Source organism: Bufo bufo, chromosome 4, assembly GCF_905171765.1.
Source record: "Bufo bufo chromosome 4, aBufBuf1.1, whole genome shotgun sequence".
NCBI lineage: Eukaryota > Metazoa > Chordata > Amphibia > Anura > Bufonidae > Bufo > Bufo bufo.
Window position 1 is genome coordinate 539,838,463 of NC_053392.1, and position 26,561 is coordinate 539,865,023.

A 26,561-nucleotide genomic window follows, 5' to 3' on the forward strand; every position below is an offset into this window, starting at 1 on the left:
AAATATTAAACATCTAATTTTCTGAACCACGAGCAACTTCCCTACAGTCCCTCCTTCCATTCCACTGGACCAAAGGCCCATTAAAGTATCTTGGGATATCGATACCAAGAAACTTGGAGGATTTATATAGATGCAATTTTTCGCCTCTTAAAAGTGACACCACAAGACTATTGCAGAAATACAATCTGCCATATCTATCCTGGATGGGCAGGAAGAATGTGATTAAAGCCTATGTTTTTCCCAAGATCCTCTATGTAATGCAAATGGTCCCGATACACTTACCAAAAGCATTCTTCCAGGAAATAAGACGAACCTTTTCTAAGTTCCTATGGAACGGGAAGAAGTCTAGACTCTCACATAACCTTTTAGTTAGACATAGAGACAGAGGAGGTTTGGGACTGCCGGAAGCAGGGCCGTCTTTAATATTGATTGGACCCTGGGCAAGAATTTACTTGGGCCCCCTGGATCCCGCCTTCCCACACCTTAAAAAAAAGCAAAAATCTTATACTCACCTGTTTCCTTTCACTGGCGCTCACTAGCTGCTGGTACGGCGAGGGATGGTGCAACGCAGACGCGCACACCTCACCGCGTCCTGGCACAGGCGGGCGTGATGACATCATCACGCCTGCCTGCGCTGAGATTTCACTACCAAATAGACCTCAGGCCTGTAGTCTATGACAAGTCTTGTCGCCATCTGCAAATTTTAAGGCACATTGGCGACCATTTTGCTCGCCATCTGGAGCGCTGTATTGCATCAGTGACATGAACACTCTCCACATATAATGATATATTACATCAGTGACATCACCGCTCTCCACATATAAGTGATATTTTACATCAGTGACATCACCGCTCTCCACATATAAGTGATATATTACATCAGTGACATCACCGCTGTCCACATATAGGCGATATATTACATCAGTGACATCACCGCTCTCCACATATATGTGATGAGCGGTGATGTCACTGATGTAATATATTACTTACCGGTATATGTGGACAGCAATGATGTCACTGATGTAATATATTACTTATGTGTGGAGAGTGGTGATGTCACTGATGTAATATATCACTTATAAGTAATATATTACATCAGTGACATCACCGCTGTCCATATATAGGTGATATATTACATCTGTGACATCACCGCTCTCCACATATAAGAGGCATATTACATCAGTGACGTCATCCCTTGGCGCTGGGGTGCGCAGCCAGGGCCGGCCTTAGGTGTTCAGGCGCCCTGTGCGAGCTAACCTTGTGGTAGTGTTACCTGCAGTCCTATGTAAAACCACAGATAACACTAGTGCTAAATAATGTAGTAGTGTTACCTGCAGTCCTATGTAAAACCACAGATAACACTAGTGCTAAATAATGTAGTAGTGTTACCTGCAGTCCTATGTAAAACCACAGATAACACTAGTGTAGATCATGTGGAAGTGTTACCTTCGTCCTTAGTGTGCCTCCCTGTGTCTATCGCACGGACTCCATGCTGGCGCTGCCTCCTCTTCCATCTTCTTCCTCTTGTCCCGCACAGAACGTTCTGAAGCAGCTGCGTCAAGACATAGGAACACTGTGGGCATGGTGATACACACAGGGAGAGACACACACACACAGGGACGGACACACACACACACACACAGGGACGGACACACACACACACAGGGACGGACACACACACAGGGACGGACACACACACACACACAGGGACGGACACACACACACACACACAGGGACGGACACACACACACACAGGGACGGACACACACACTGGGACACTCAACATCAGCAGCAAGGAGTTAAAGTCCAACCCTTAATGCCCCCAAGATCCCTGGGGGGGGGTTGATGTAGTAGCAGGAAAGCACACACTGTCCCCCTGTCCTATATGAGCCCCCCCCTGTCCTATATGAGCCCCCCCCCTGTCCTATATGAGCCCCCCCTGTCTGTCCTATATGAGCCCCCCCTCCCCTGTCCTATATGAGCCCCCCCTGTCCTATATGAGCCCCCCCTGTCCTATATGAGCCCCCCCTGTCCTATATGAGCCCCCCTATCCTATATGAGACCCCCCTCCCCTGTCCTATATGAGCCCCCCCTCCCCTGTCCTATATGAGCCCCCCCCTCCCCTGTCCTATATGAGCCCCCCCCCCCCGTCCTATATGAGCCCCCCCCCCATGGCTACCAAATACCTGTAAGTTCAGTTGCTTGGCTGGCTCAGGCTGTCTGTTGTGGCTGCCGGCTGGGGCTCCGCCTCCTTCTTCTCTCAGCCTGTGCGGCAGCTGCATCACGCTCCAGCAGCCACTGGTCTGCTCTGTTAAAGAGACAGGCAGGCCAGGCAGCAGAGCGGAGCGCAGAGCGGCCCCGGGCCCCGCCCCCTCCTCACTCTCTCTTTCTATAGTCCGGACCATGACTTTGTTATGTTACATGGCCGGCGGGCGGCGGCGGCAACAAAATATAGGGGGCCCAAGTAAAATCCAAGTAAAATGCTGCTTGGGCCCCCCAGGAGCAACTGGGCCCAGGGCAGCTGCCCCTTTTGCCCTGCGGTAAAGACGGCCCTGGCCGGAAGTATCAAAATATTACCATGCTATTCAGTTAAACAGATGGCTAGAATCAGTAGATCCCAAGAGGTAACCAGATGTACAAAACTTAATGCGACATAGTGTAGGACCCGCACTCCAGAGACTCCTCTGGTTACCCGACATTAGCCACAATAAGAAAGATCTGGACCCTCTATTGAAAGGGATCAGAGAGACATGGAAAGAGCTAAACAAAACACTAGCCCCCAACCCATCCCCACTTGCCAGCAAATCTCATCCCTGATTTACTAGGAAAAAGCAGAGACATTCACCCGGAAGTCTGGTCATCATTAACCCAAGCTAGACTAAGGGACTTACTCCCTGACACAGAAGCAGCTATATTGAGTAGACTACCGGAGCGAATTAAAAATTCTTCTGGATTTTTCCTAACGAAATCATACTTAAGTGCTGTGTGCGGTAGACTGGATACGAGGTGCAGCCCAGGTAGGTCTTTAACTGACTTCGAAAAGATCTTACTTTCGCCACTTACTAAGCAGAGGAAAATCGCATCACGCTATGCTTTGGTGGGAGCCGGGGGCGAGGAGAAAAAACCTTTATACGTCAGGGAATGGGAAAGAGAGCTTGACACTATCTTCTCGGATCAGGAAATCAAGAAGATCCTAGCTTTCTCACATGGAACGTCACCATGTATACACTTACAGAAAAACCATTTCAAGCTTTTATCCAGATGGTACAGAACCCCAGAGTTCTTACACAGGTGTGGTGTGGCCCCCGATCGGCTGTGCTGGAGATGTGGCGGAGGTGTAGGATCATTATCTCACATATGGTGGTCTTGCCCACTGATTATACCTTTCTGGGAAAATGTCACTAAGATAATTAATAAAGTTGCTACCCCTGAGCTCAAGATCACATTAGAAATGGTTCTCTTTTCTCTACCAACCGACCTATATAGGCCATCTAAACGCAATTTAGTGACCCATCTCATATCGGCGGCCAAGGCCATTATACCCCTCCACTGGAGGAACACCAATACTCCCTCAATACAGGAATGGAAAGCTAAAGTAAACCAAATATGCAAATTCGAAGAAATGACGAGTTGGATTAGCAGAAGTCATGAGAAATTTTTGAAAACCTGGCAACCTTGGAAGAGGCTGAATGAGGGTGAGTGAAGTGGGTTCACTTTAGGGATGGTCTGTGGAAATACGAAAAGTTGTTGGTCACTACCTAACCATCAGGGCACACATTCACTAGGTTTCTCAGGAACCAGATAGACTTACTGGTTTTAGACATCGGCGTACCCCCCCCCCCCCTCCTTCCCCCCTCCTCTCCCCCCTTTTTTCTTTCTTCTCCAATTTTTCTGCTCAAAGTAATTTCTTTCCACAATGGTTTATGTCTCTTAGTACATTTATTTAATGTATAACTTGCTCATCAATATGTAGTTAGAGTGGCCCTGAATAGTTAGACTTAGTATTGTCTAGATTTAGGTATGATTATTCGGGTGTCACACATGGCTTTGCATCTTCTTCTGCATAGCTGGCTACTATTCTTTGAATGACTTTGACATTGCTATGTGTACTCATTGTTTGTTATGCCTGAAAATATGTAACTCTCTATCTATAGATCTCAAATTAAGACCTTCAGGTTACTGACTGTTTGTGTCTATACTGAAAAAATTCTGAAAAATAAAGAATTAATAAAAATAAAAAAACCTGGAGACCTACTTGAGGTGCTTTGTGGCTGAGAACCAGGAGGACTGGTCCTCATTCTTATCACTAGCTGAATTTGCTTTGAATAACCGTAGGCAGGAGTCCACAGGTAAGTCGCCATTTTTTGGCGCATACGGTTTTCATCCTCAGTTTGGTACCTTTTCTGAGACTAGTTCCTCTGGGATGCCAGAGGAGTAGAGATTTTCTTCTGCCTTGTCTTATATCTGGCGGAAGATTCAAGTGAATTTGGAGAGGATGGGTGAGAGGTACAAGCGAATGGCTGACAAGAGACGTATGACTGGTCCGGACCTGTGTGTGGGTGATCTGGTGTGGTTATCTACTAAAAATATTAAACTGAAAGTACCATCTTGGAAACTGGGTCCAAGGTTTCACGTCCTCTCCCTGCAACAGGAGCTCCACCAGCAGCACCATGACCTGGGTCTCGTCCCTTATTTGACGCTCTCCTCATATTTCTCAAATTTAGGATCTTGCCCTAAATGGGTGTTAAATTAAAAGTAGAATAGAACAACAGTATGCACAGGATGTATCTCACACGCCCTGAACCAGACTAGGCCTAAATTAAATTTGTTTGCCCAAATGGCTGTATTTCAAATACCTGAATAGAACCCCTGTATATAAAGGTTGTATCTCACACGCCCTGATCCAGACTAGGCCTCAATTCAATTTTTTTGCCCAAAATGGCTGTATTTCAAATAACTGAATAGAACCCCTGTATATAAAGGGTGTATCTCACAATGACATCTGCAGCAAAGGCCGCCAAATATTTTTTTTTTGCCCAAACGGGTGTTTGTTTAATAACTGAATATGACAGCAGTATATAACCCTGGAATTTCAAATGTCTTGATGCTGCAAGTAGGCAACAATTGTGTATTTTGCCCAAAAAAGGGTGTTTTATTAATAGAAGAATATAAGCCCTGTATATACAGGGTGTATCTCACACGCCCTGAACCAAACTAGGCCGCAATAAAAGATTTGTGCACTAAATGGCTGTATTTCAAATTCCTGAATAGAACCCCTGTATTTAAAGGGTGTATCTCACATGCCCTGACCAACGCTAGTCTGCAATTAAAGATTTGTGGCCAAATGGCTGTATTTTAAATATCTGAATATAACCCAAATATATAAAGAGTGTATCTCACAATGACATCTGCAGCAAAGGCTGCCAAATATTAATTTTTTTGCCCAAACGGGTGTTTGTTTAATAACTGAATATGACAGCAGTATATAACCCTGGAATTTGAAACGTCTTGATGCTGCAAGGGTGCAACAATTGTGTATTTTGCCCAAAAAAGAGTGTTTTATTAATAGAAGAATATAAGCCCTGTATATACAGGGTGTATCTCACACGCCCTGACCCACACTAGGCCGCAATTAAAGATTTGTCCCCAAGATGGCATGCATCTCATGCATTGCACCCACACGGAATTCTCGCCCGTGTGAAAGGGGCCTAAATGTATTGTTATCAAATATGTTTTTGAATGACTGCAAGCAGAGTTCTTAAAAACTGTGAAGAATTGACACAGAAAAATACCATAAAATTGTATAACTGCGTGATACAATGAATTGCCCTTATTTGCTGAATCTGTAATTCTGCAACCTGTTCCTTAGCAGCTAACATCTTTCCTTCAAGTCCCTTTTACACATTAAATAAACTCAGAACTGCTCTTACCCTTTAGGTTACATTCACACTACAGTGAAAATGCGTCGGGCGTCTTTTTAACTCTGTGTCACATGGCAGCAGACATCCCAACCTGCAAAAACTCATTTCAGGGAGGTGCACTTCTCATTTCAGGGAGGTTTTCTTTTTTTTTCCTTTCACAAACTTTTTATTACATTTTCCAAACATATGCAGTATCTGCACACTTTGCTCTATGGTATGGAGGACTGGGCTCATTACCCTGCCCCAAATTATCATATTTATGTATATGATTAAAGGGATTCTGTCACCACCTATAAGCCCTGTGAGCTAAACATATGCTCATGTCCAGGGTAGCATTCTGATTTCTAAGGTGGCCTTATAAAAGCTATTTGTGGCTTTATTCTGCGGAAAAACAGGTTTTTCTAACCTGTCAATCACTAAATTAAGGTGCCCAAGCAGGGGAGGTCTGTGGATGCATGGTGCCCGGCCGCACGCATCGCCGTTCGTGCCCAGCGCCACCTTCTACTTCTCAGTGCCGCCTCTCCCTCCCTCTTCCTCCCCCTGCTTTGAGATCCCGCGCCGCGCACAGGCTCAGCCTGATGAGCCGTTGCGGACTGCTGGCATCGGCTTCTTCTTGCACAGTGCGCACACGCCGAGAAGGGGTCACACCTACAGGTTGCCGGAAAGGTTTACTGCGAGTAAACTAGAGATGGGAAATTCGGATCTTTCACATGAATCAGTTCAATTGAATCAGTTCATTCAAGTGAACCGATTCATGAATCGAATCTTCGGTTCATTCGCTGAGCTGACAGGAAGCAAGTGAACCGAAGCTTAGGTTGCGCAATGCGCATGCGCGGATGCTTCCATTCACTTGCTGACTCGCTGAGTCGGCTCTTGGTCTGAGTCAGGAAGTTTATTCTTTAAAACCCTGTGTGTAATTATCTACCCCACTGTAGGAAAAAAACAAGCATCCAGGGGGTGTGAATTTAACACTGGGGTAAATAATATAATTAAAATGGAGGGTTAAATGTGTAAATGTTTTAAAAAAAAATACATCTCTCTCAATAGTTATATAGCTACTGAATAAGACAGCAGAAGGGATGCCTTTAACATATATATCTCCTTGAGAAGCCAATTTGACCCTAAAGGGTTAATTCAACCTGTAGTCTAAACTCTGTGTCCTGTCACTTCTCTTATCTCTCTGCTCTGCTATCAGTAAACCTTTCCGGGATATATTGTCTCACATGCGGGGGCGTCAGGGAGCCGCTATCTAATAGCAGGAGACTCCCTGAACGGTCCGGGAGACTTGAGATCCCTGTGGCAGTTTTCAGTACTATTGCAGTCTATGGGGAAGATTTATCAAATTGGTGTAAAAGAAAACTGGCTTAGTTTCCCATGGCAACCAATCAGATTCCACCTTTCATTTTCCAAAGGAGCTGTGAAAAATGAAAGATGGAATCTGATTGGTTGCTATGGGCAACTGAGCCAGTTTTCCTTTACATCTGTTTTGATAAATCTACCCCTATAAATCTAGCCATCAGAGAGATCATGTTTCACAGACGGCACACGGCCACCTGAAACCAGCCTCATGGATCTATAGAAAAGATATGGAATCCATACACCACATGCTCAGGCAGGTGGGCAGAGGTGAAGTCGAAGTGCGCTTCGAAACATGCTTCTGATCCTTCATGTGTGTTTTTTTTTTTTTAAAGGTTTCGGTCCAGGGGCGTAGCTATAGGGGAAGCAGGGGAAGCGGCTGCTTTGGGGCCCTGACCCAGAAGGAGGACTAAAAGATTTGGTCAGGGCCCCCTCAACAGTATTACACAATGAAATTATATACAGTGACAGTATAGACAGTGCAGAAAACGGATGGAACAGCTGCCAGGCCTGGTCTGAGAGCGCGATCTTTACTAGCCACCGGAATGGGGGCGGCATGAAAGGAAGGGGTTGCAAAAAAATTACTGGGGGAGGGGGGCCCTATTCAAAAATTTGTTGTGGGGCCCAGTCATTTCTAGCTACGCCGCTGTTTAGGTCCTTTTTAAAACCTACTGGTTTGGCAGTCTGGGAGTTAACAAAGTATTGTACAGGAGATAACATTTCTAGATGTTCCAATTTGTGGTCACCCAGATAGGAAGCCAAATACCACAACCTGCAAAACACACTAAAACAAAAGAACAAGAAGCGCAAGAACAAAAGTTGACAAAGAGTCTGTAAGCTTACATAAGGCTAGTTGTATACAGTCTACGGGAACCGAGCCAATGGATTTTGTTCACATCAACTAACCACAAAAGTAAGGGTGTGTACCACAATGCCTTCATTTATTACCTCCCAATGAGTATAAATGCAGGTATTTGTCTACAGCCATGGCATCACATATATGTGTGTAATGATTATGTAAAGTTTTTGTGTGAACAGTTTTTTATGCACACATGTTTTTTATGTGTTTTATGTATGGACAAGTGCTGAATACCAGTCTTTCTACCAGTTCCAGAGTTGCACTTCCTTATGACCGGGCACTGTGCCACACTAATATTTGTTAATAGCAGTGCCAGTTAGTGCACAGCCCAGGCACACATTCTGAATGCTGATTTGTTAGACTGCAGTTGGCAGTTGCAGGCTCACCACTAGTGGAAACAGTTTTGACAAGTCTTGAGACTAGTAACGATATATAAAGCAAAGGGGACAATGTCCAAAGTCTAGCACAATACTCAGACTGACAAGCAGAGAGTACGAGGATGGCCAGGGCAGATCAAGTAGTAAAGGTAAGACCTGTATCTGAACAAATTCTACCGTTGTTTTATGCCATGTTTGAATGAAGGGTAGGAATGCTACAAAAAAAGTGTGTCGTTTGCACTGATATGGGAATTGATGAAATTCTTATTTATACTTTAGTGTTTTGCAGCAATTTTGAATCATCTCCAGGTATCTTCTGTAGTGATTAGGTATGATGTAGTGTGAATGTTTTATTGTCCAGTGTGTACTATACTGTACATATGTCTTTTATATAGGAATAATACTACATGTTGAATACCCAGTTACTTCCTTTTCTTAATATTGCTCGTTGCGTACTCTGGTATATGCAATGAATAGATGCTATTAATACTATTCGGTTTACAGTCAGTCCAGCTGGCAGCCTGGGGACTCCCGGAGGCTGCATGTGGACCTCATGTGTCTGCTACACAGTCCACAGAGGGAGGGAAATTCATACAGCACAGCTGCCTTCCCCAACATAACACTTCTTCTCCTCTGTTATGGAGCACTAAATCATTTTTCCCTTCGACAAAAGTTGTGTCTTATGTATCTTTATGCATACTGTATATGCAGGCTTTTTATATACTGGAATAGCGGCCTATGTTCCCCCCATTACTTTGCAAAATGAACAGATATGGGAACATCTATTTGATTGTTTTGTTTTTTCCTGCTGAACCGAAACCCATGGAGAAAATGGGAGCTATAATTACAGCTGTATGAAAAAGTCTTTTGTGCGCAGCTACCCTTTTGGCCAACTGCACACGTCGTGTATTTGTATGAAGAAAATCTGCACCAAAATCGCATTAAAAAGCACATAAATCTGCACTGTTTATTTCATTTTTGTGCAGTTTTATTGTTCATTTTGGTGAAGATTTTCTGCTTTTGATAACAACCCATTTGGAGTATATGTGGAAAACCACTGTATACAAGTTGTGGAATTACACAAACAATTGACATGCTGCAGATTTTAACATCTACCTGGCAAGTCAATTTGCACATGTTAAAAATGAGTGTACATGAAATTTGGCAAATCTCATTCACGTTGCTGGTATTGTATTAATCTGCATGGGAAAGCTGCACATAATCCGCATCGTGTGCAGTAACCCTTAGGCCCCAACGGGGGCAGATTTGGCCACTATGCAGACCACCCAATTGTGTGCGGACCCAGAGGTCAGGACGCAGATACAGCGGAATGCAATTATGAAGCTCACTGCTCCACTATTTACCCTATAACTCACGGTGGGGTGCCGAAAGGCGCAATGAAGTGAGGTCATAGCGCCTGCTACTCCTAGCCTCCAGACAGACTGGAGCAGATCTGTAGTGAGAGATCTGCTCTATTCATCATAAAGACATGAGTATTCATTTTGGGGATACTAAAGGGGCACCATATCTTGTTGGAGGCGCATAGGGGGTATTATTCAGTGCTGGAAGCACATAAGTGGGCATTATGTGAGAGGCACATAAGAGGGTGTTGTACAGTGTGAGGGGCACAAAAAGGGGCATTTTGCTGTGTATGAGGCACATAGGACGGTATACTACTGTCTGAGGGGCATATAACAGAGCATTGTACTGTGTGAGAAGCACATAAGAGGGTGTCATACTGTGTGCGGAGTGTGTCATACAGTGTGCAGGGTAAATAAGATGGTGTTATACTGTGTAAGGGGAACATAAAGGGTCATTTTGCTGTGGAAGAGGCACATAAGAGAGTGTCATACTGTGTGGGGGCACTTAAGAGGGTGTCATGCTGTGTGAGGGGCACATAAGAGGGTGTCATGCTGTGTGAGGGGCACAGAAATGGGTATTTTACTGTGTATGAGGCACATAAGAGGGTGTCATACTGTGTGGGGGGACAATTTGGGGGTTACCAATATTAGCAATGTGATGGGGAAAAGTTTCGCAGGACTACTGGGAAGCAATTAGCAGTGTAACAGAGCCCCCCAGACATACAGTAACTTTGCTTGAGGCCCTAGAAAGATGGCATTTATGCCAGAAAGCGGTTGGCTCCCCATTAGAATCAATGGAGATCCAGTTGTGCTAGGCAGTATCCAGCTATGCTGGATATGGTAAATTCCTCTGCCAAAACAGACTACTAGAGTTCATGCCGCATATGTGAAATAAATCTGCCACAACTTTGGACTTTGTAGTCTAAGTTTACACCTCCTATGAGCTGGCTTAGTTCTACTCCAAAAATAAAAGCGAAAATTGTTCCTAGAGGCGCATTTAAGCACACCCCATTCTCATGAAGCCATACCCCCTTGTTGGAAGAGGAATAAAAAGTTAGAAAAAAATGCATAAAACATGTAATCTATGCTTTTTGGGCAAATTACTCAAAAAAACTGTACATTTTGTCCCATGTGTCGTACAAGTCTGGCACTTCTTCATAGACAGGTGTGGGTGCTTACTTATAGGTATGTGTAAGGACACACAAACCTGTCTGCAATGTGTATGCTGCTGCCGCATGGGCTTCCTATGATGTAACAAAAACTTTTTAACTTATCAAATAAAACAAGTGTTTTTTATACTACTACTAAGAAGTGCTGGAATTGACTTGACTGAAATAACACATTAGTAGATGAGGCATTTTATATATATATATATATATATATATACACACAGTGTATATACAGTTGTAAGAAAAAGTATGTGAACCCGTTGGAATGATATAGATTTCTGCACAAATTGGTCACAAAATGGGATCTGATCTTCATCTAAGTCACAACAATAGACAATCACAGTCTGCTTAAACTAATAACACACAAAGAATTAAATGTTACCATGTTTTTATTGAACACACCATGTAAACATTCACAGTGCAGGTGGAAAAAGTATGTGAACCCCTAGACTAATGACATCTCCAAGAGCTAATTGGAGTGAGGTGTCAGCCAACTGGAGTCCAATCAATGAGATGAGATTGGAGGTGTTGGTTACAGCTTCCCTGCCCTATAAAAAAAAACACACCAGTTCAGGGTTTGCTTTTCACAAGAAGCATTGCCTGATGTGAATGATGCCTCGCACAAAAGAGCTCTCAGAAGACCTACAATTAAGAATTGTTGACTTGCATAAAGCTGGAAAGGGTTATAAAAGTATCTCCAAAAGCCTTGCTGTTCAACAGTCCACGGTAAGACAAATTGTCTATAAATGGAGAAAGTTCAGCACTGCTGCTACTCTCCCTAGGAGTGGCCGTCCTGTAAAGATGACTCCAAGAGCACAGTGCAGACTGCTCAATGAGGTGAAGAAGAATGCTAGAGTGTCAGCTAAAGACTTACAAAAGTCTCTGGCATATGCTAACATCCCTGTTAGCGAATCTACAATACGTAAAACAGTAAACAAGAATGGATTTCATGGGAGGATACCACAGAGGAAGCCACTGCTGTCCAAAAAAAACATTGCTTCATGTTTACAGTTTGCACAAGAGCACCTGGATGTTCCACAGCAGTACTGGCAAAATATTCTGTGGACAGATGAAAGCAAAGTTGAGTTGTTTGGAAGAAACACACAACACTATGTGTGGAGAAAAAGAGGCACAGCACACCAACATCAAAACCTCATCCCAACTGTGAAGTATGGTGGTGGGGGCATCATGGTTTGGGGCTGCTTTGCTGTGTCAGTGCCTGGACGGATTGCCATCATCGAAAGAAAAATGAATTCCCAAGTTTATCAAGACATTTTGCAGGAGAACTTAAGGCCATCTGTCCACCAGCTGAAGCTCAACACAAGATGGGTGTTGCAACAGGACAACGACCCAAACATAGAAGTAAATCAACAACAGAATGGCTTAAACAGAAGAAAATACGCCTTCTGGAGTGGCCCAGTCAGAGTCCTGACCTCAACCCGATTGAGATGCTGTGGCATGACCTCAAGAAAGCGATTCACACCAGACATCCCAAGAATATTGCTGAACTGAAACAGTTCTGTAAAGAGGAATGGTCAAGAATTACTCCTGACCATTGTGCACGTCTGATCTGCAACTACAGGAAACGTTTGGTTGAAGTTATTGCTGCCAAAGGAGGTTCAACCAGTTATTAAATCCAAGGGTTCACATACTTTTTCCACCTGCACTGTGAATGTTTACATGGTGTGTTCAATAAAAACATGGTAACATTTAATTCTTTGTGTGTTATTAGTTTAAGCAGACTGTGATTGTCTATTGTTGTGACTTAGATGAAGATCAGATCACATTTTATGACCAATTTGTGCAGAAATCCATATCATTCCAAAGGGTTCACATACTTTTTCTTGCAACTGTATATATATATATATATATACACTGCTCAAAAAAATAAAGGGAACGCTTAAACAACACAATGTAACTCCAAGTCAATCACACTTCTGTGAAATCAAACTGTCCACTTAGGAAGCAACACTGAGTGACAATCAATTTCACATGCTGTTGTGCAAATGGGATAGACAACAGGTGGAAATTATAGGCAATTAGAAAGACACCCCCAATAAAGGGTGGTCACCACAGACCACTTCTCAGTTCCTATGCTTCCTGGCTGATGTTTTGGTCACTTTTGAATGCTGGTGGTGCTTTTACTCTACTGGTAGCATGAGACGGAGTCTACAACCCACACAAGTGGCTCAGGTAGTGCATCTTATCCAGGATGGCACATCAATGCGAGCTGTGGCAAGAAGGTTTGCTGTGTCTGTCAGCGTAGTGTCCAGAGCATGGAGGCGCTACCAGGAGACAGGCCAGTACATCAGGAGACGTGGAGGAGGCCGTAGGAGGGCAACAACCCAGCAGCAGGACCGCTACCTCCGCCTTTGTGCAAGGAGGAACAGGAGGAGCACTGCCAGAGCCATGCAAAATGACCTCCAGCAGGCCACAAATGTGCATGTGTCTGCTCAAACGGTCAGAAACAGACTCCATGAGGGTGATATGAGGGCCCGACGTCCACAGGTGGGGGTTGTGCTTACAGCCCAACACCGTGCAGGACGTTTGGCATTTGCCAGAGAACACCAAGATTGGCAAATTCGCCACTGGCGCCCTGTGCTCTTCACAGATGAAAGCAGGTTCACACTGAGCACATGTGACAGACGTGACAGAGTCTGGAGATGCCGTGGAGAACATTCTGCTGCCTGCAACATCCTCCAGCATGACCGGTTTGGCATGTTTTGACAAAGGCTCACAGTAGCCGAAACGCACGCGTCACTTATCATTTGTATGTGACCATTAAATCTATTTGAAATTATTACTGAAGCGAGTGCTGGTCCTTACTATACCACGGTTTGGCATTGGGTCAGTAATGGTGTGGGGTGGCATTTCTTTGGAGGGCCGCACAGCCCTCCATGTGCTCGCCAGAGGTAGCCTGACTGCCATTAGGTACCGAGATGAGATCCTCAGACCCCTTGTGAGACAATATGGTGGTGCGGTTGGCCCTGGGTTCCTCCTAATGCAAGACAATGCTAGACCTCATGTGGCTGGAGTGTGTCAGCAGTTCCTGCAAGACGAAGGCATTGATGCTATGGACTGGCCCGCCCGTTCCCCAGACCTGAATCTAATTGAGCACATCTGGGACATCATGTCTCGCTCTATCCACCAACGTCACGTTGCACCACAGACTGTCCAGGAGTTGGCAGATGCTTTAGTCCAGGTCTGGGAGGAGATCCCTCAGGAGACCATCCGCCACCTCATCAGGAGCATGCACAGGCGTTGTAGGGAGGTCATACAGGCACGTGGAGGCCACACACACTACTGAGCCTCATTTTGACTTGTTTTAAGGACATTACATCAAAGTTGGATCAGCCTGTAGTGTGTTTTTCCACTTTAATTTTGAGTGAGCAGTGTGTATATATATATATATATATAAAAATATATATATTATATCCACAGTATATCTACCTCTCGAGATCCACTCTGATTTTCAAGAACAGGGTCTCATTACATGCCGGCACGAATAGAGAGGAGCCGACTAAGCTCCATACCAGTGTGAGAGAAGGATTTATTATTTTATGAATATATAATGAGAATATTCTGTAGTACACATTTCTGTCCACTAGATGGCTGCAAACCATATGTATGAGAAGGTCAATGAGGGAGGGGGAAGAGGGGATTCTGAAACCACTCCTATCAGGTTAAGGAGCCAATAGCCTCTTCTTAAGGAACACCCCTTTTGTGATGTCATGTCTGCTATTTAAGTGAATGTACTGTGAATAAAAGGGTCTCTCGCCCCTCTTCTACCATGGCAAAAAGAGGATGAGAAGATGCTTTCATGAAACCACCTAGTGTCTGGTCTCATTATAAAGCAGTATGCTGTACACATACTTATTTCTTCTAATTGATTTGGCACCACACAAAGAAGAAGGAGTCGCATGAATTGCGACGACACCAGTGAATACATAGAGCCATGCATGGGCAGCCTTCTGTCCATTCCTAGTAGCGCACAAGTAGGCCCCATTCTTGAGATCAGACCAAATCTCAGAGATAGGACCTGCATCTATCAAACATTTAAGGCCTATTCTATGGATAGGCTATAAATTTCTAGATTGGACAATCCCTTTAAGTATAGCATTACACTGTAATTATAACATCAACCTCTTCATACTTATGTAACCTATGTGCAGTTATTGTCAGCTGTGGGGTAATGTATAAAGGAAGGACAATGGCTCAGCCCACATAGTTTAGCCTGCACTGCTACTACTGAGAAAGTGGTAATATGTACAGTAGTTACTAAGGATCATAAGAGGTTGCCAGAATCCTAACTAAAACTGTAGATTTATTGCATTGAAGGCCACTTTCATACTGTTGTACTGTATTTTGGTCACAATCTTGCATCAGTATTTGTAAGCTAAAACTATGCCGCTGTATATACATAAGACAAAAAACCTTCAGATCATATTTGCAGCCACCAAATACTTACTAGAAGTGCACAAATAGTCCCACAACAATGACAGTGACATACCAGAGGGGAATCATTGGCAAAAATTCCCACCAAAAATATGCATTTTAATCAGGAGTCATTTTTATGTGTCTTAAAGAGAAACTCTCAAAAATTTGCCCTGCTGAAGCCTAGAAAATTTTTATTTTAGGCCACGGGAGTACAGGCCCCAAAAATTAGGCATTCACCTGACAAAAAAGAACTTGTGATGATGTGGCTGGAGGTACATTAGGCGGTCACTGGATAACATTTTTACCGTAGGCCAGGAGAGGCCCCAAAAATTAGGCATTCACCTGACAGAAAAGAACTTGTGATGATGTGGCTGGATGTACAGGCTTTTATGCCGCTGTATATACATAAGACAAGAACCATTCTTTGTTCTGGGTACTGGTGGATATGTGTGGGTTGGCATGAGGAAATTCAATTACACCTGGTCATCACAGGTATTGAATTCCTCCCTAGATCCATGCCTCATTCATTTTTAGAAATGTGAGGTAGTCCACACTGTCGTGAGCTAGGCGAGTGCGCTTATCGGTCACGATCCCCCCTGCTGCGCTGAACATCCTTTCGGACAGGACACTCGACGAGGGGCAAGCCAAGAGTTCCATGGCAAATTGTGCCAGCTCTGGCCACAGGTCAAGCCTGAACATCCAGTAGCCCAGGGGTTCCTCACTTCTCAGAGCATCCACATCGGCCGTTAACCCGATGTAGTCAGACACCTGTCAGTCTAGGCGTTCCCTAAGGGTGGATCCGGAGGGAGGCTGTCGATGGGTTGGCTGCAAGAATGATCTCATATACGAAGTGACCAACACATCTTCAAACCGCCCTCTTCTTGCAGGCGCAGTAGGATTGGTACCCCCATCTGTTTTGCTGTGAAATTCCTCTGCCAGTGCCCGCAACAGCAGAATGCAGCATCTTTCGCAGCAAGACCTGGAAATGCTGCATTCTGCCAGACCTCTGTGATGCTGGTAACATGTCTGGCATTTTGTGTACCGGGGTCCAAGTATGTTGCAACAAAGTACTGGTCATTGCCCTTTATGCTTTTTATATGGGGGTCCCTCTTCAAACACTGGAGCATGAAGACCCCCATTTGCACTAAATTGGAAACGGTGGAGCGCCCTGGCTCCTGCTCATCGCCCAGGAGAATGTCGTCCTCGGTCTCCTCCCCCCAGCCACGGACAACACCAGGGATCTCCAAAAAGTTTAAAGTCCCCTCAAAGCCTTTTTGCTCCTCCTCCCCCAGCCACCATCCTCCTCTGACTCCTCTTCAGACTCCTGCTGACTTGTCTCAGATGGAGTAGCCCCCCTAGGAATTCATTCAGCATTGCGACTTCCTCATCTTCCAGCTCCTGCTCCTCGACGGCTTGATCAATGACACGACACAATGCATGCTCCAAAAAGAAGGCATAAGGTCACTGATGGTGCCCTGGCTGCGACTGACCAGTTTGGTGATCACATCAATTGGCCGCTGAAGCCTGCATGCGTCACGCATGAGCAGCCACTGGTGCAGTGAAAAGAAACCAAGCTCCCAGAACCTGTCCTGCTGCAGAGTTCATACAGGTAGTCATTAACGGCACATTGCTGCTGGAGCAGCCTATCAAGCATATACAAGGTGGAGTTCCAGCGCGTTGGGCTGTCACTGTTATAAAGTAGTGTCAATTGAGGCTCACCTGAGTCTGAGGACACCCGAGCTGGAAGTATGGAGTCCAGTGGCAGAGGCCCACAGAAGCAGGAGGCAGGTAGCGTGGTCGATCAGTCCGGGTCGGTAGCAGAGATGGCAGCGAGATAACGGCAGGAGTAGACGGAGACGTGGTCGGTGGTAAGCAGTGAGTCAATGCAGGCGGCAATTCAGCGAGGTCAAAACGGTCCGGGTTGGCAACGATGGTTAATCAGCAATAGCGGTGGAGGAGCAGAGAGGAAGCTTGCTACAGGCTTGGAGGCACAATAACCAGCAAAGGGCTGGGTTCAAGGGCTGGGTTTTATAGGGAAGTATCAGGTGCAAGAGATTGGAATAATCAGCAGGTCAAGGCAAGGACAAGAGAGGTAGTTAGAAGTTAGCTAGAGAACAGTCCAAGGAGAGATGGTAGCCTAGTGGGTAGAGCTACCGCCTGGGACATGACTGGCCACAGGTTCGAGTCCTGACTGTACTCCCCCCCTTCCAAGGTGACCTCCGAGCACCGCAGGGGAAGGCTTATCTGGGTGACTCAGATGGAACTCTCTGACAAGTCTGGGGGCATTAATATTCTCCTCCGGTTCCCAGGAGTTGTCTTCTGGAGGATAACCTTTCCAGGAAATCAAGTATTGGATTTTGCCCCGGTGGAGTCTGGAGTCAAGGATCTTTGAGACAATGTACTCCTCTTCGCCTTGTACCCTTACTGGTGGGGGGGGGGGGATGGCGGCCAGGGAAGGTGTTCTCTACAAACGGCTTGAGAAGGGAGCAATAAAAGACTGGGTGCACCCTGATGGAATGTGGGAGGTCCAGCCGGAAGGTGACTTCATTAATCCGGCCAGAGATCCGGAAAGGCCCCAAGTATTTTTGGCCCAATTTCTGAGCAGGTACCTTCAGTCTTAGGTTTCTTGTGGAGAGCCACACTTGATCTCCTATCTGAAAGTCCGGAGCGGGTCTACGACGTTTGTCTGTCACCTGCTTAAAGCGTCTCTGAGCCTCAAGGAGATTATTGGAAATGTTCTCTTGTGCCTCTTGTAAATTTGCCAGCCGTTCGGCCACGCGTTCGGCCACAGCTGGAAGCGTGGAGGTGATGGGCAGGCGTGGGATGAAAGCTGGATGCAGGCCAGTGTTGGCGTAGAAAGGACTGTAATGGGTGGAACTGTGTTCCGCATTATTGTAGGAAAACTCGGCTGTAGGAAGGTGGTCCAACCAGTCATCCTGCAAATGAGTGATGAAACAACGTAGGTACTGCTCGAGGGTCTGGTTTGTTCTCTCTGTCTGCCCATTAGACTGGGGATGGAAAGCGGAGGACAGGTTTACCGTGATCCCAAGGGCTAGGCAGAAGTCTTTCCAGAATTTAGAGGTGAATTGCACTCCTCGGTCAGACACCACATCATCCGGAACCCCGTGTAACCTAAAGATTTCACAGAATACTAGGTCAGCCGTCTGTTTGGCGGTGGGTGTCATGGTCTTACCTTCTTGCTGTTCTCCTTCGTTTGACATGTGCTGGCGGCCATCTTGGTTTCTGGGTTTCTTGTAGCCTTGGTTGCGTGGTTGCGTGGCCTGTAGCAATATTGACCAAGGTGAAACCTTCTACAGTACCAATCTCCAACGTAGTTTTGACATTAAAGATTTCATCTCATGTAGAACTACTGGTGTAATATATAAAATTACATGTATTTGCCAAAAAGAATACATTGGTAAGACAAAGCGCGAACTGCGCAGACGCATAGGAGAACATCTCCTGGATATTGCTAAGAGCCGTGATACCCCAGTGGCCCGCCATGTCTGCGATTTACACCAAGGCAATCCCAAAGCCATTAGAGTCATGGGTATTGAAGCTGTTAGTCCCCCCAAACGAGGGGGTGATTGGGACAAGATTCTTTTACAACGAGAGTCACGGTGGATATTTCTTTTGAAGACTGTCGCACCAAATGGCCTAAATGAGCAGCTGAATTATAGTTGCTTCTTGTAGAAAGAATACATGCTGGCTCATCACCGTTAGTAATGATCTATGTACCTTTTTTGTATTAACTGTCACCTTCCTGACATCGGTTTTACATTCTGTGCACCTATTTTGAGTGTGAACATCTTTTGGCCTTTACCCAAGTATCATAATTCTGTACATTCAGTTTCTGGGTCAATAATCAACAGCGACCAAGACCCTGCACGAAATACCAATATTAAATATTACTTTCAATGATCACCTGTTTCTACCTGCTTTTCCGATTGTCTCTCTATCCCTGAGCTGTACCTATCCTACATAGGATAAATGGCCAAAAATATCTATAAATTAGAACCCATTGTGGTTCACAATATTCAGCTGTACTCCCGATTGTCCGATCGATTGTATTTTGCTGAATATTTAGGAGCAATCGATATCTGAATTGCTTCTTATCTCTTCTGCTGTTTTGCACAGCGTCCGCGATCTCGCGATACCAACGTGAGTTTGCGCATGCGCAGGAGTGCGTTCTGTATCAGGCACTCTCTGTGCGTTGCAGGCCTCGTTTCCATTTTGTGATGAGCGCATGCGCCGTGCTTACGTGCAGGCAGGTAAGCGCGTTCATTGGCCTCAATTACCGACGGCAGCAGCGGGAAACGAGCTGTATTTAAACAAGGAGGGCACACCAGGTCAGTTGGCGTCCCATATGCAGTTACTTACATCTGTATACTGCATCTTTCCTTAAACCTCCTACCGATGAGGTAGCCCACGCAGGGGCCGAACATCTTCGTGCACCTCAGGACCATATGACTGATCGTGTCATTTTGGTCTGCAGGCTTGATCACTTTATCCAGGTTTGACTTGCCTGACACCATATCATCTCCCCTGATGAACTGCCCCATGTCCTGGCAGCGAAACGTGCATGTAGGGATTTGCCTATGCATATTTAGGGACATATAGTATTCTAGAACAGGGACAGGTTCCGGACGGGGTCGTCCTTTCAAGGACGAGTGCCCTGTGGTCAGGCTGCTACCATATCTATAGCATTAGGGTTGGTGTTTAGACAGCTATAGGGATCACCCTAGGGACCCTACATGCATTGTCTGATCTGAATTTTCTCCTACCCTGTTATTCATCCGACCATCCATACAGGATGAACAACTGCTACAATATCGTATGGTGGAGCACCTGACGACCTTCCCTGGGTACCGGTAGGACACACTGGTTACCACCATAGTGCCGCCGTGCACTTTAATTATTTTGTTTCTGTTGCTGGGGTGACCATGGACCACTCTATCTAGCGGTTTGCCTCCATGCTTATCCCTGTATACAGTTTTCTTGCACACACTAATTAGGATTTTATCAGCATTAACTATTAAATGTTATGTTTTAGGATTATTCTTGCAGAATTTTTGCATATACCCCAGATGATCCAGAGCGCAGATATATATTGATCTGACCTCTATGCTTTACCTTTTGATTTTTGCTACAATACAAATGCACTATAATATACTTTCTATGTTAGAAAGTAGAGGTATATCACACCCCTCAGTATATCACACCTATCGATAGCACACCTATACCAGTCCTTAAAAGGACTTTTGTGGCCCTATTAACTAGTGTTTGGTGTCCCTAACAGTCTGTCCCTGCTCCAAAAAGCAACCTCTTCTTACACTGGCAAAACACAGAATGTAAAATGGCTGCCAGATCGGGTTCTTTGGGTGGGGGTGTGTCCATGTGCTGAAACATCTCAATTGGCTGTCCTGTCCCACTTGATGGATGTGTCATGGGTCAAAGTTCGGCGCAATGCAAAAGAATATGGCGCCGGCGGACATCGCCATAGGTTTTTATGTTCGGCGAACCGCGAACGCGCAAAGAAACGACCGCCGGGCAAACCGCAAGGCCATCTCTAATGTGAAGGACCGCAGGGCTAGGAAAAAAAAGCCGGCTAGTACGCCGCCAACTAGAGAGTATTGCGCTGAGGGCACAGCAACCTATTGTAATTTATAAAGAGGTGCTGCTCGTGGACCCCACCAGATTCAAAACTGCGCAGCTGCAGAAGTTCTGAACGGGAGAAGGGGGACTTCAGATTTGTGGCACAACCCCAAAGGTACTTTCAGGGTTGCAGCATTAGGGTTGGTAAGTATACTAATGACATTGCTGCTCAGGAAAGGGTGCCAGCGTTACTATGTGACATGGGGGAGGCTTAGTCACTGCTGCGCAGTTGAAATAAACTTTGAGGATGTGGTAAAATCATGCAGGAGGACCTGTCGACTAAACTTTTAGTGATCAAAAAACATTTCAGAGAATCTATTGCAGCCATTGTGACTGAAGAGACTGTCTGAACATTTAAATTTTGAAACGTGTCTCAATGATGCATTGAGAGTTTGTCTAGTGTGTGGGATTATAAAAAAGAAAACATTCCAAAAAGACTTCTAACAGACCTCGATTTAAGAGGGCACTGGAGATAGTGACATCAATGGAAACAGCAGAGAGAAAACACATGGTTCCAGTCAGGAAAGAATGTGACTGTAAGTCAGCTGACTTTTCACAGAGTTCTCCTAATTCTCAACACATATTCAATTGCAAACTTACACTGGTGAAAAGACTGTACCTATAGTACATGCAAGAGTCAGTAATAAGAATGAAGACCACCACAACTTGGAATTGTACATTGTTCATACCAATGGACCAGTCTTGTGAGGAGGACACTGGCTTAGGCCACATATTTTTTTTCCCTCCATGTAGGACTTTTTCTACCGTCTAAAATAACAGATCTCTGATGGAACTGACAAAAATTGAAACAAACTGAGCACAAAGGATGCTCAAAATAAAGGATCAGTTTTTTTTTCCTCTTCTGATGGATCAAAAGAACGGAAAAACAAACGGTGCGGTAAGGTGAACATGGCCCCAGAAAGCTTGGAATTCCATTAATCATCTACAAGATGTGTCCACACACACTTTGTAAATCAGTTAAAAATGAACTAAAACAATTGTTAGATAATTCAAGAAATGTATTTTAAAAGAGTTTTTGGAAAATAAGAGCCAGCTCAAAACCTAGGTCTCTTACATATGCTCTCCAATAGGGTGTTTCATTTTGCAAAGTAAAAAAATAAAATGTACAATTTTTGCAGACTTTGCTCTCAGTGATGTAAAAGATATATATGCCACATTTCAAGAAGATTGGATAATATTTAGAGGTTGCACACTTTGATCAGTTTTGTAAAAGTAGGCAAAAAATACGATTTTTCAACGTTAATTACTTTTATTGGGAAAACTAGAAATCACAAACTTAAAATAATATTAAAACTAGACACTAAGATTATTAGGTAGTATGATAGGTAAAACATGTGTTATATTAATCAACTTTGAACGATACAATCCCTTATTTTGTTAGCTTGTGACTACCTTTCTGTGATGCTCGACTACCCTCAACAAGAATTGTTTTTGTTGTTCGTCCCTGACCGATTCGTTAAACTTTTTTAGCAGAGCAATTCCTCTATCATTGACCACCGTAAGAGCGTTCCCATGGCTTCTTAGAGAATCACTGCAGTATTCTGTCACGTCGTGGATCCCAAACAATTCAAAGAACGTCTTTGTTTTATTAGTAATGAAATGGCTCAGGTCTTTTCCTTCAAAAACTAGATTTTTATCCTCTAAGGGCTGTTTCACACGAGCAGATGCCGTGCGTGGCATCCGCTCCGTGAAAGAGTGCCAAGACCCGATGCAGACTGCAGAGGTACGGAGCATTAACATGACTGATAATGCTCCGTGCCTCTCTGTGATCTCTTTACTACAGAATCACAGTGACAACTGTGATTTCGTAGTAAAGAGATCACAGAGAGGCACGGAGCATTATCAGTCATGTTAATGCTCCGTGCCTGTGCAGTCTGCATCGGGTCTTGGCACTCTTTCACGGAGCGGATGCCACGCACGGCATCCGCTCGTGTGAAACAGCCCTAATAGTTTAATTTCCTTTTTCTTTGTAGGTTTTGTTTCTAAATTTTTTGTCATATTTTCCTTAGCAGCCTGAGTAATACGTTCATCTAAAAAAGCCAATCCTACGTTTTTTTCTGACAGATACCAAAGGTATCTCTTAGCAGCTGTGAGAGCACTTTTTTTGACGTCTGCATCTGGGTAAGTGCTCAGAAGCTGAAGCATATCCAAATCATTCTTTGGAGCCCATCGACTTACAATTACCTCGTGCAAAAAGCAAACATATATGAGGCTGACAAAATGTGCAATTCTCGTTGAGGAATATTCAACTGTTTAGTGAAGAGGACAATTTTAAGTGCATATATTGCCTTTGCCATCCACCTTGCTTTATGCAGAGTCCCTGGGATCCTGAAATTGAAATAGTTTTTAGACCAACCTCCTAAGTACAGGAGTGAGAGTAGTAATAAAAGTGATCAATGTGTGCAACCCCTAAATATTATCCAATCTTCTTGAAATTTGGCATATATATCTATTACATCACTGAGACCCGTCAGTGTGCCCCTGACGAAGCTTAAGGAGCGAAACTGGGTCGGGCAAAGAAAAAGACACTGGGATATTTTAATGCGAATTTTAAAGTGCATGTTTGTAAGTATGTACTAATAAACCTTTTAAAATAGTTATCGGAGCTTCACTATGATAGGAGTCACTTGTATCCACAGAAATTTTTAATTTAAAGAAGTCGGGAATACTAGCAGACTCATCTGGCGTGTGCTGGAATTAAGTCCGTGATTGAGCCCTGTGTGGTGGTGTATGAACGTGGACCTTTGCCGCGAAAAACCTAACAAGCCGCGTAGGATATCTTAGATACGCAGAAAGAGCAGAGCCTCTAGGAGTAACAGCAACATCCTCATTTACATATGAAAAAATATCATTTTTCTCAGCAATGCATACACGTGAACATGGGACCAACACATGGGACCAACTTCAGCTGCCAAGCGCACATGTAACCAGTTTCATAGGTACAAATCTGCTGACAGATGCCCTTTAAAGCTTATTTAGAAATGGAAGAAAGTTCCCTTTTCCTCACATTAAAGGGGTTGTGCAGTGGCATAAAACTGATGACCTGACTCCTGGCACCCCCACCAGTCAGTTTTTTTAATGGGATGTAGCGCTCATAAGAACTACAACTGCTTGTCCCATTCAAGTGAATGGATTGGAAGCTGTAAGTATACTGTCCCGCCGCTAGAAAAGAGATAGCTTACAGATAAGCTTTCAAAAGGACACAGTACTTGCACCGTTGCCGTGACCCCTTCAAACATCTGATTTGTGGGGGTGCCAGGAGTCAGAGCCCCACGATCTGATACTGATAACCTATCCAGAGAATAGATCATGCCACTGCTCATCTCCTTTAAAAATTCACAACACCAACCAGAATAACACTCAGATAATATGACATCTCAAGAGTTATTTCCTCTTAGTTTGAAAATCTTCCAACGTCTGCAGAACAGATTCAGAAGGAGATTAGGAAGAACTCCAGTCAGTGGTGTACCTCGCAGACCACGCAGCTGCTATGGGGCCTGTGGGGAAAAGGGGCCCACAGTGGAGGATTGGCCCTGCCCCTTAATTACACTCATTACATCCTGCTCAAGTATAGTATCCTTACCATCAGTGGAGAAAGCTAAAGGACCTGTGATGATGTCATCACAGGTCCTGTACATGTAGTAAAGGAACTGCACAAAGCATGGTGCAGTTCCTAAATTCCTAAGTTAGATAGAAGCATCTGCCAGGACCTGGGATGACATCATCATCATCTTCACAGGTCCTGTATCTTTAGTAAAAGAACTGAACAGCAGAGCATCATCACAGGTGCTGCAACCTCCAACAGCATGGAAGATGAGCTCTGCGCTGAAACATTTGCCCCCCATTCCATATTTTTACTCATATTTCACTCATATATGTAGTACTTCAGACAGTTACAACCACCATTACCTTGTGTACCTCACATAGGGACTTTAATACATAACTGACCACATATATCGGTTCACACTGCACTATTACACCTTGTACTTCTCACACCAGTACGCTGCTCTATACAGCAGTGTACTGACATGTGAGGTATGAGGTATAATAGATGCAGTGTGTACAGATATATAGTATATACAGCAGTGTACTGACATGTGAGGTTTGAGGTATAATAGATGCAGTGTGCATATATATATAGTATATACAGCAGTGTACTGATATGTGAGATACAAGGTATAACAGATGCAGTGTGCACAGATATATAGTATATACAGCAGTGTACTGATATGTGAGATACAAGGTATAACAGATGCAGTGTGCACAGATATATAGTATATACAGCAGTGTACTGATATGTGAGATACAAGGTATAACAGATGCAGTGTGCACAGATATATAGTATATACAGCAGTGTACTGACATGTGAGGGCCTAGCTAAAGGCTCATAGGCCCTGGTTCTACAGTTCAGTTTGGGCCCCCCTCCTCCCTCAGTGCTTTGTGGCCATTAGCAGGGAAACACATAGCCTTCGTGCTGCCTGAGGCAAAAATTGAAAGGCACCTGCATGCACTTTCTATAAAACTGGTGTCTTCTTATGTGGCACAAGTTTCTTTGGGCCCTCCAGGCTCCTGGGCCCAGTATAGACTGCTACCTCTGCATCCCTATAGCTACGCCCCATACAGCAGTGTACTGATATGTGAGGTATGAGGTATAATTTTTACCTCATACCTAACATATCAGTACACTGCTGGCCAGGAACAGTTAGTGGCAGGGGTTTTGCATGGGGCCCAGTGATTTATATGTACGCCCCTGACTCCAGTCCAAGGTTTATTTAGCTACTCTACGGGGTGGAGTTCCAAGCGCAGGTCTCGGCTCCATTTTACCACTGCCACACAGTGATTACGCTGGACATTGGTTATATAATGTGGAGCAACAGAGCTATTCTTTCATCAAGTCTGAGACCTCAAGTATTAAAACAGCTACATGTTGGCTACATCAGAGTGGTAAAGATGAAAGCATTTGCTACGGGTTTTGTATGGCGGTTTTGTACGGATTAACAGACTGAATGAACAAACACTGTATGTGGCAGCACACTGCTCCATGCACAAAGGAGCATGCAAACACTGGAAACATGGGTTAGTCTGAATTGCATTAGTCCATAATTTAATTTACAGTTTATGCTGGTAGTAAAAGACAGTGCAAAACTTTAGAAATATATTATATCACAGAACTTCTGATAAAATATTCTAGTTCTAATCACTAGCACAAACCAGTCCACTTTCTTACACAATGGAAACCTCTCCTGGCATTATATGTCATATCAATCAACTAAAGGAATACAAAATAGCTGCCATGGAAAATATGCCAAATCCTGTGCATGCCTCACCTTGTGCCCCACAGGCCTTGCCTTTACTTGTCATGTCAGGTACTGATTTACCTTTGAAATCTGCTACTGAGGGTTTTT

At 44.4% G+C, this 26,561-nt stretch overlaps 1 protein-coding gene across 1 annotated transcript in view; it reads left to right on the forward strand.

Annotated features, from left to right (window-relative positions):
- The first annotated feature begins 8,288 nt into the window (after positions 1–8,288).
- LOC120999086 (serine palmitoyltransferase 3-like) overlaps positions 8,289–26,561 on the forward strand; it is a 117,421-nt gene continuing 99,148 nt past the window's right edge. Inside the window, exon 1 of the mRNA XM_040429958.1 lies at positions 8,289–8,662. Coding sequence (XP_040285892.1) covers positions 8,636–8,662 — 27 coding nt within the window. The 5' untranslated portion in view covers positions 8,289–8,635. The remainder of the gene's footprint in view (positions 8,663–26,561) is intronic.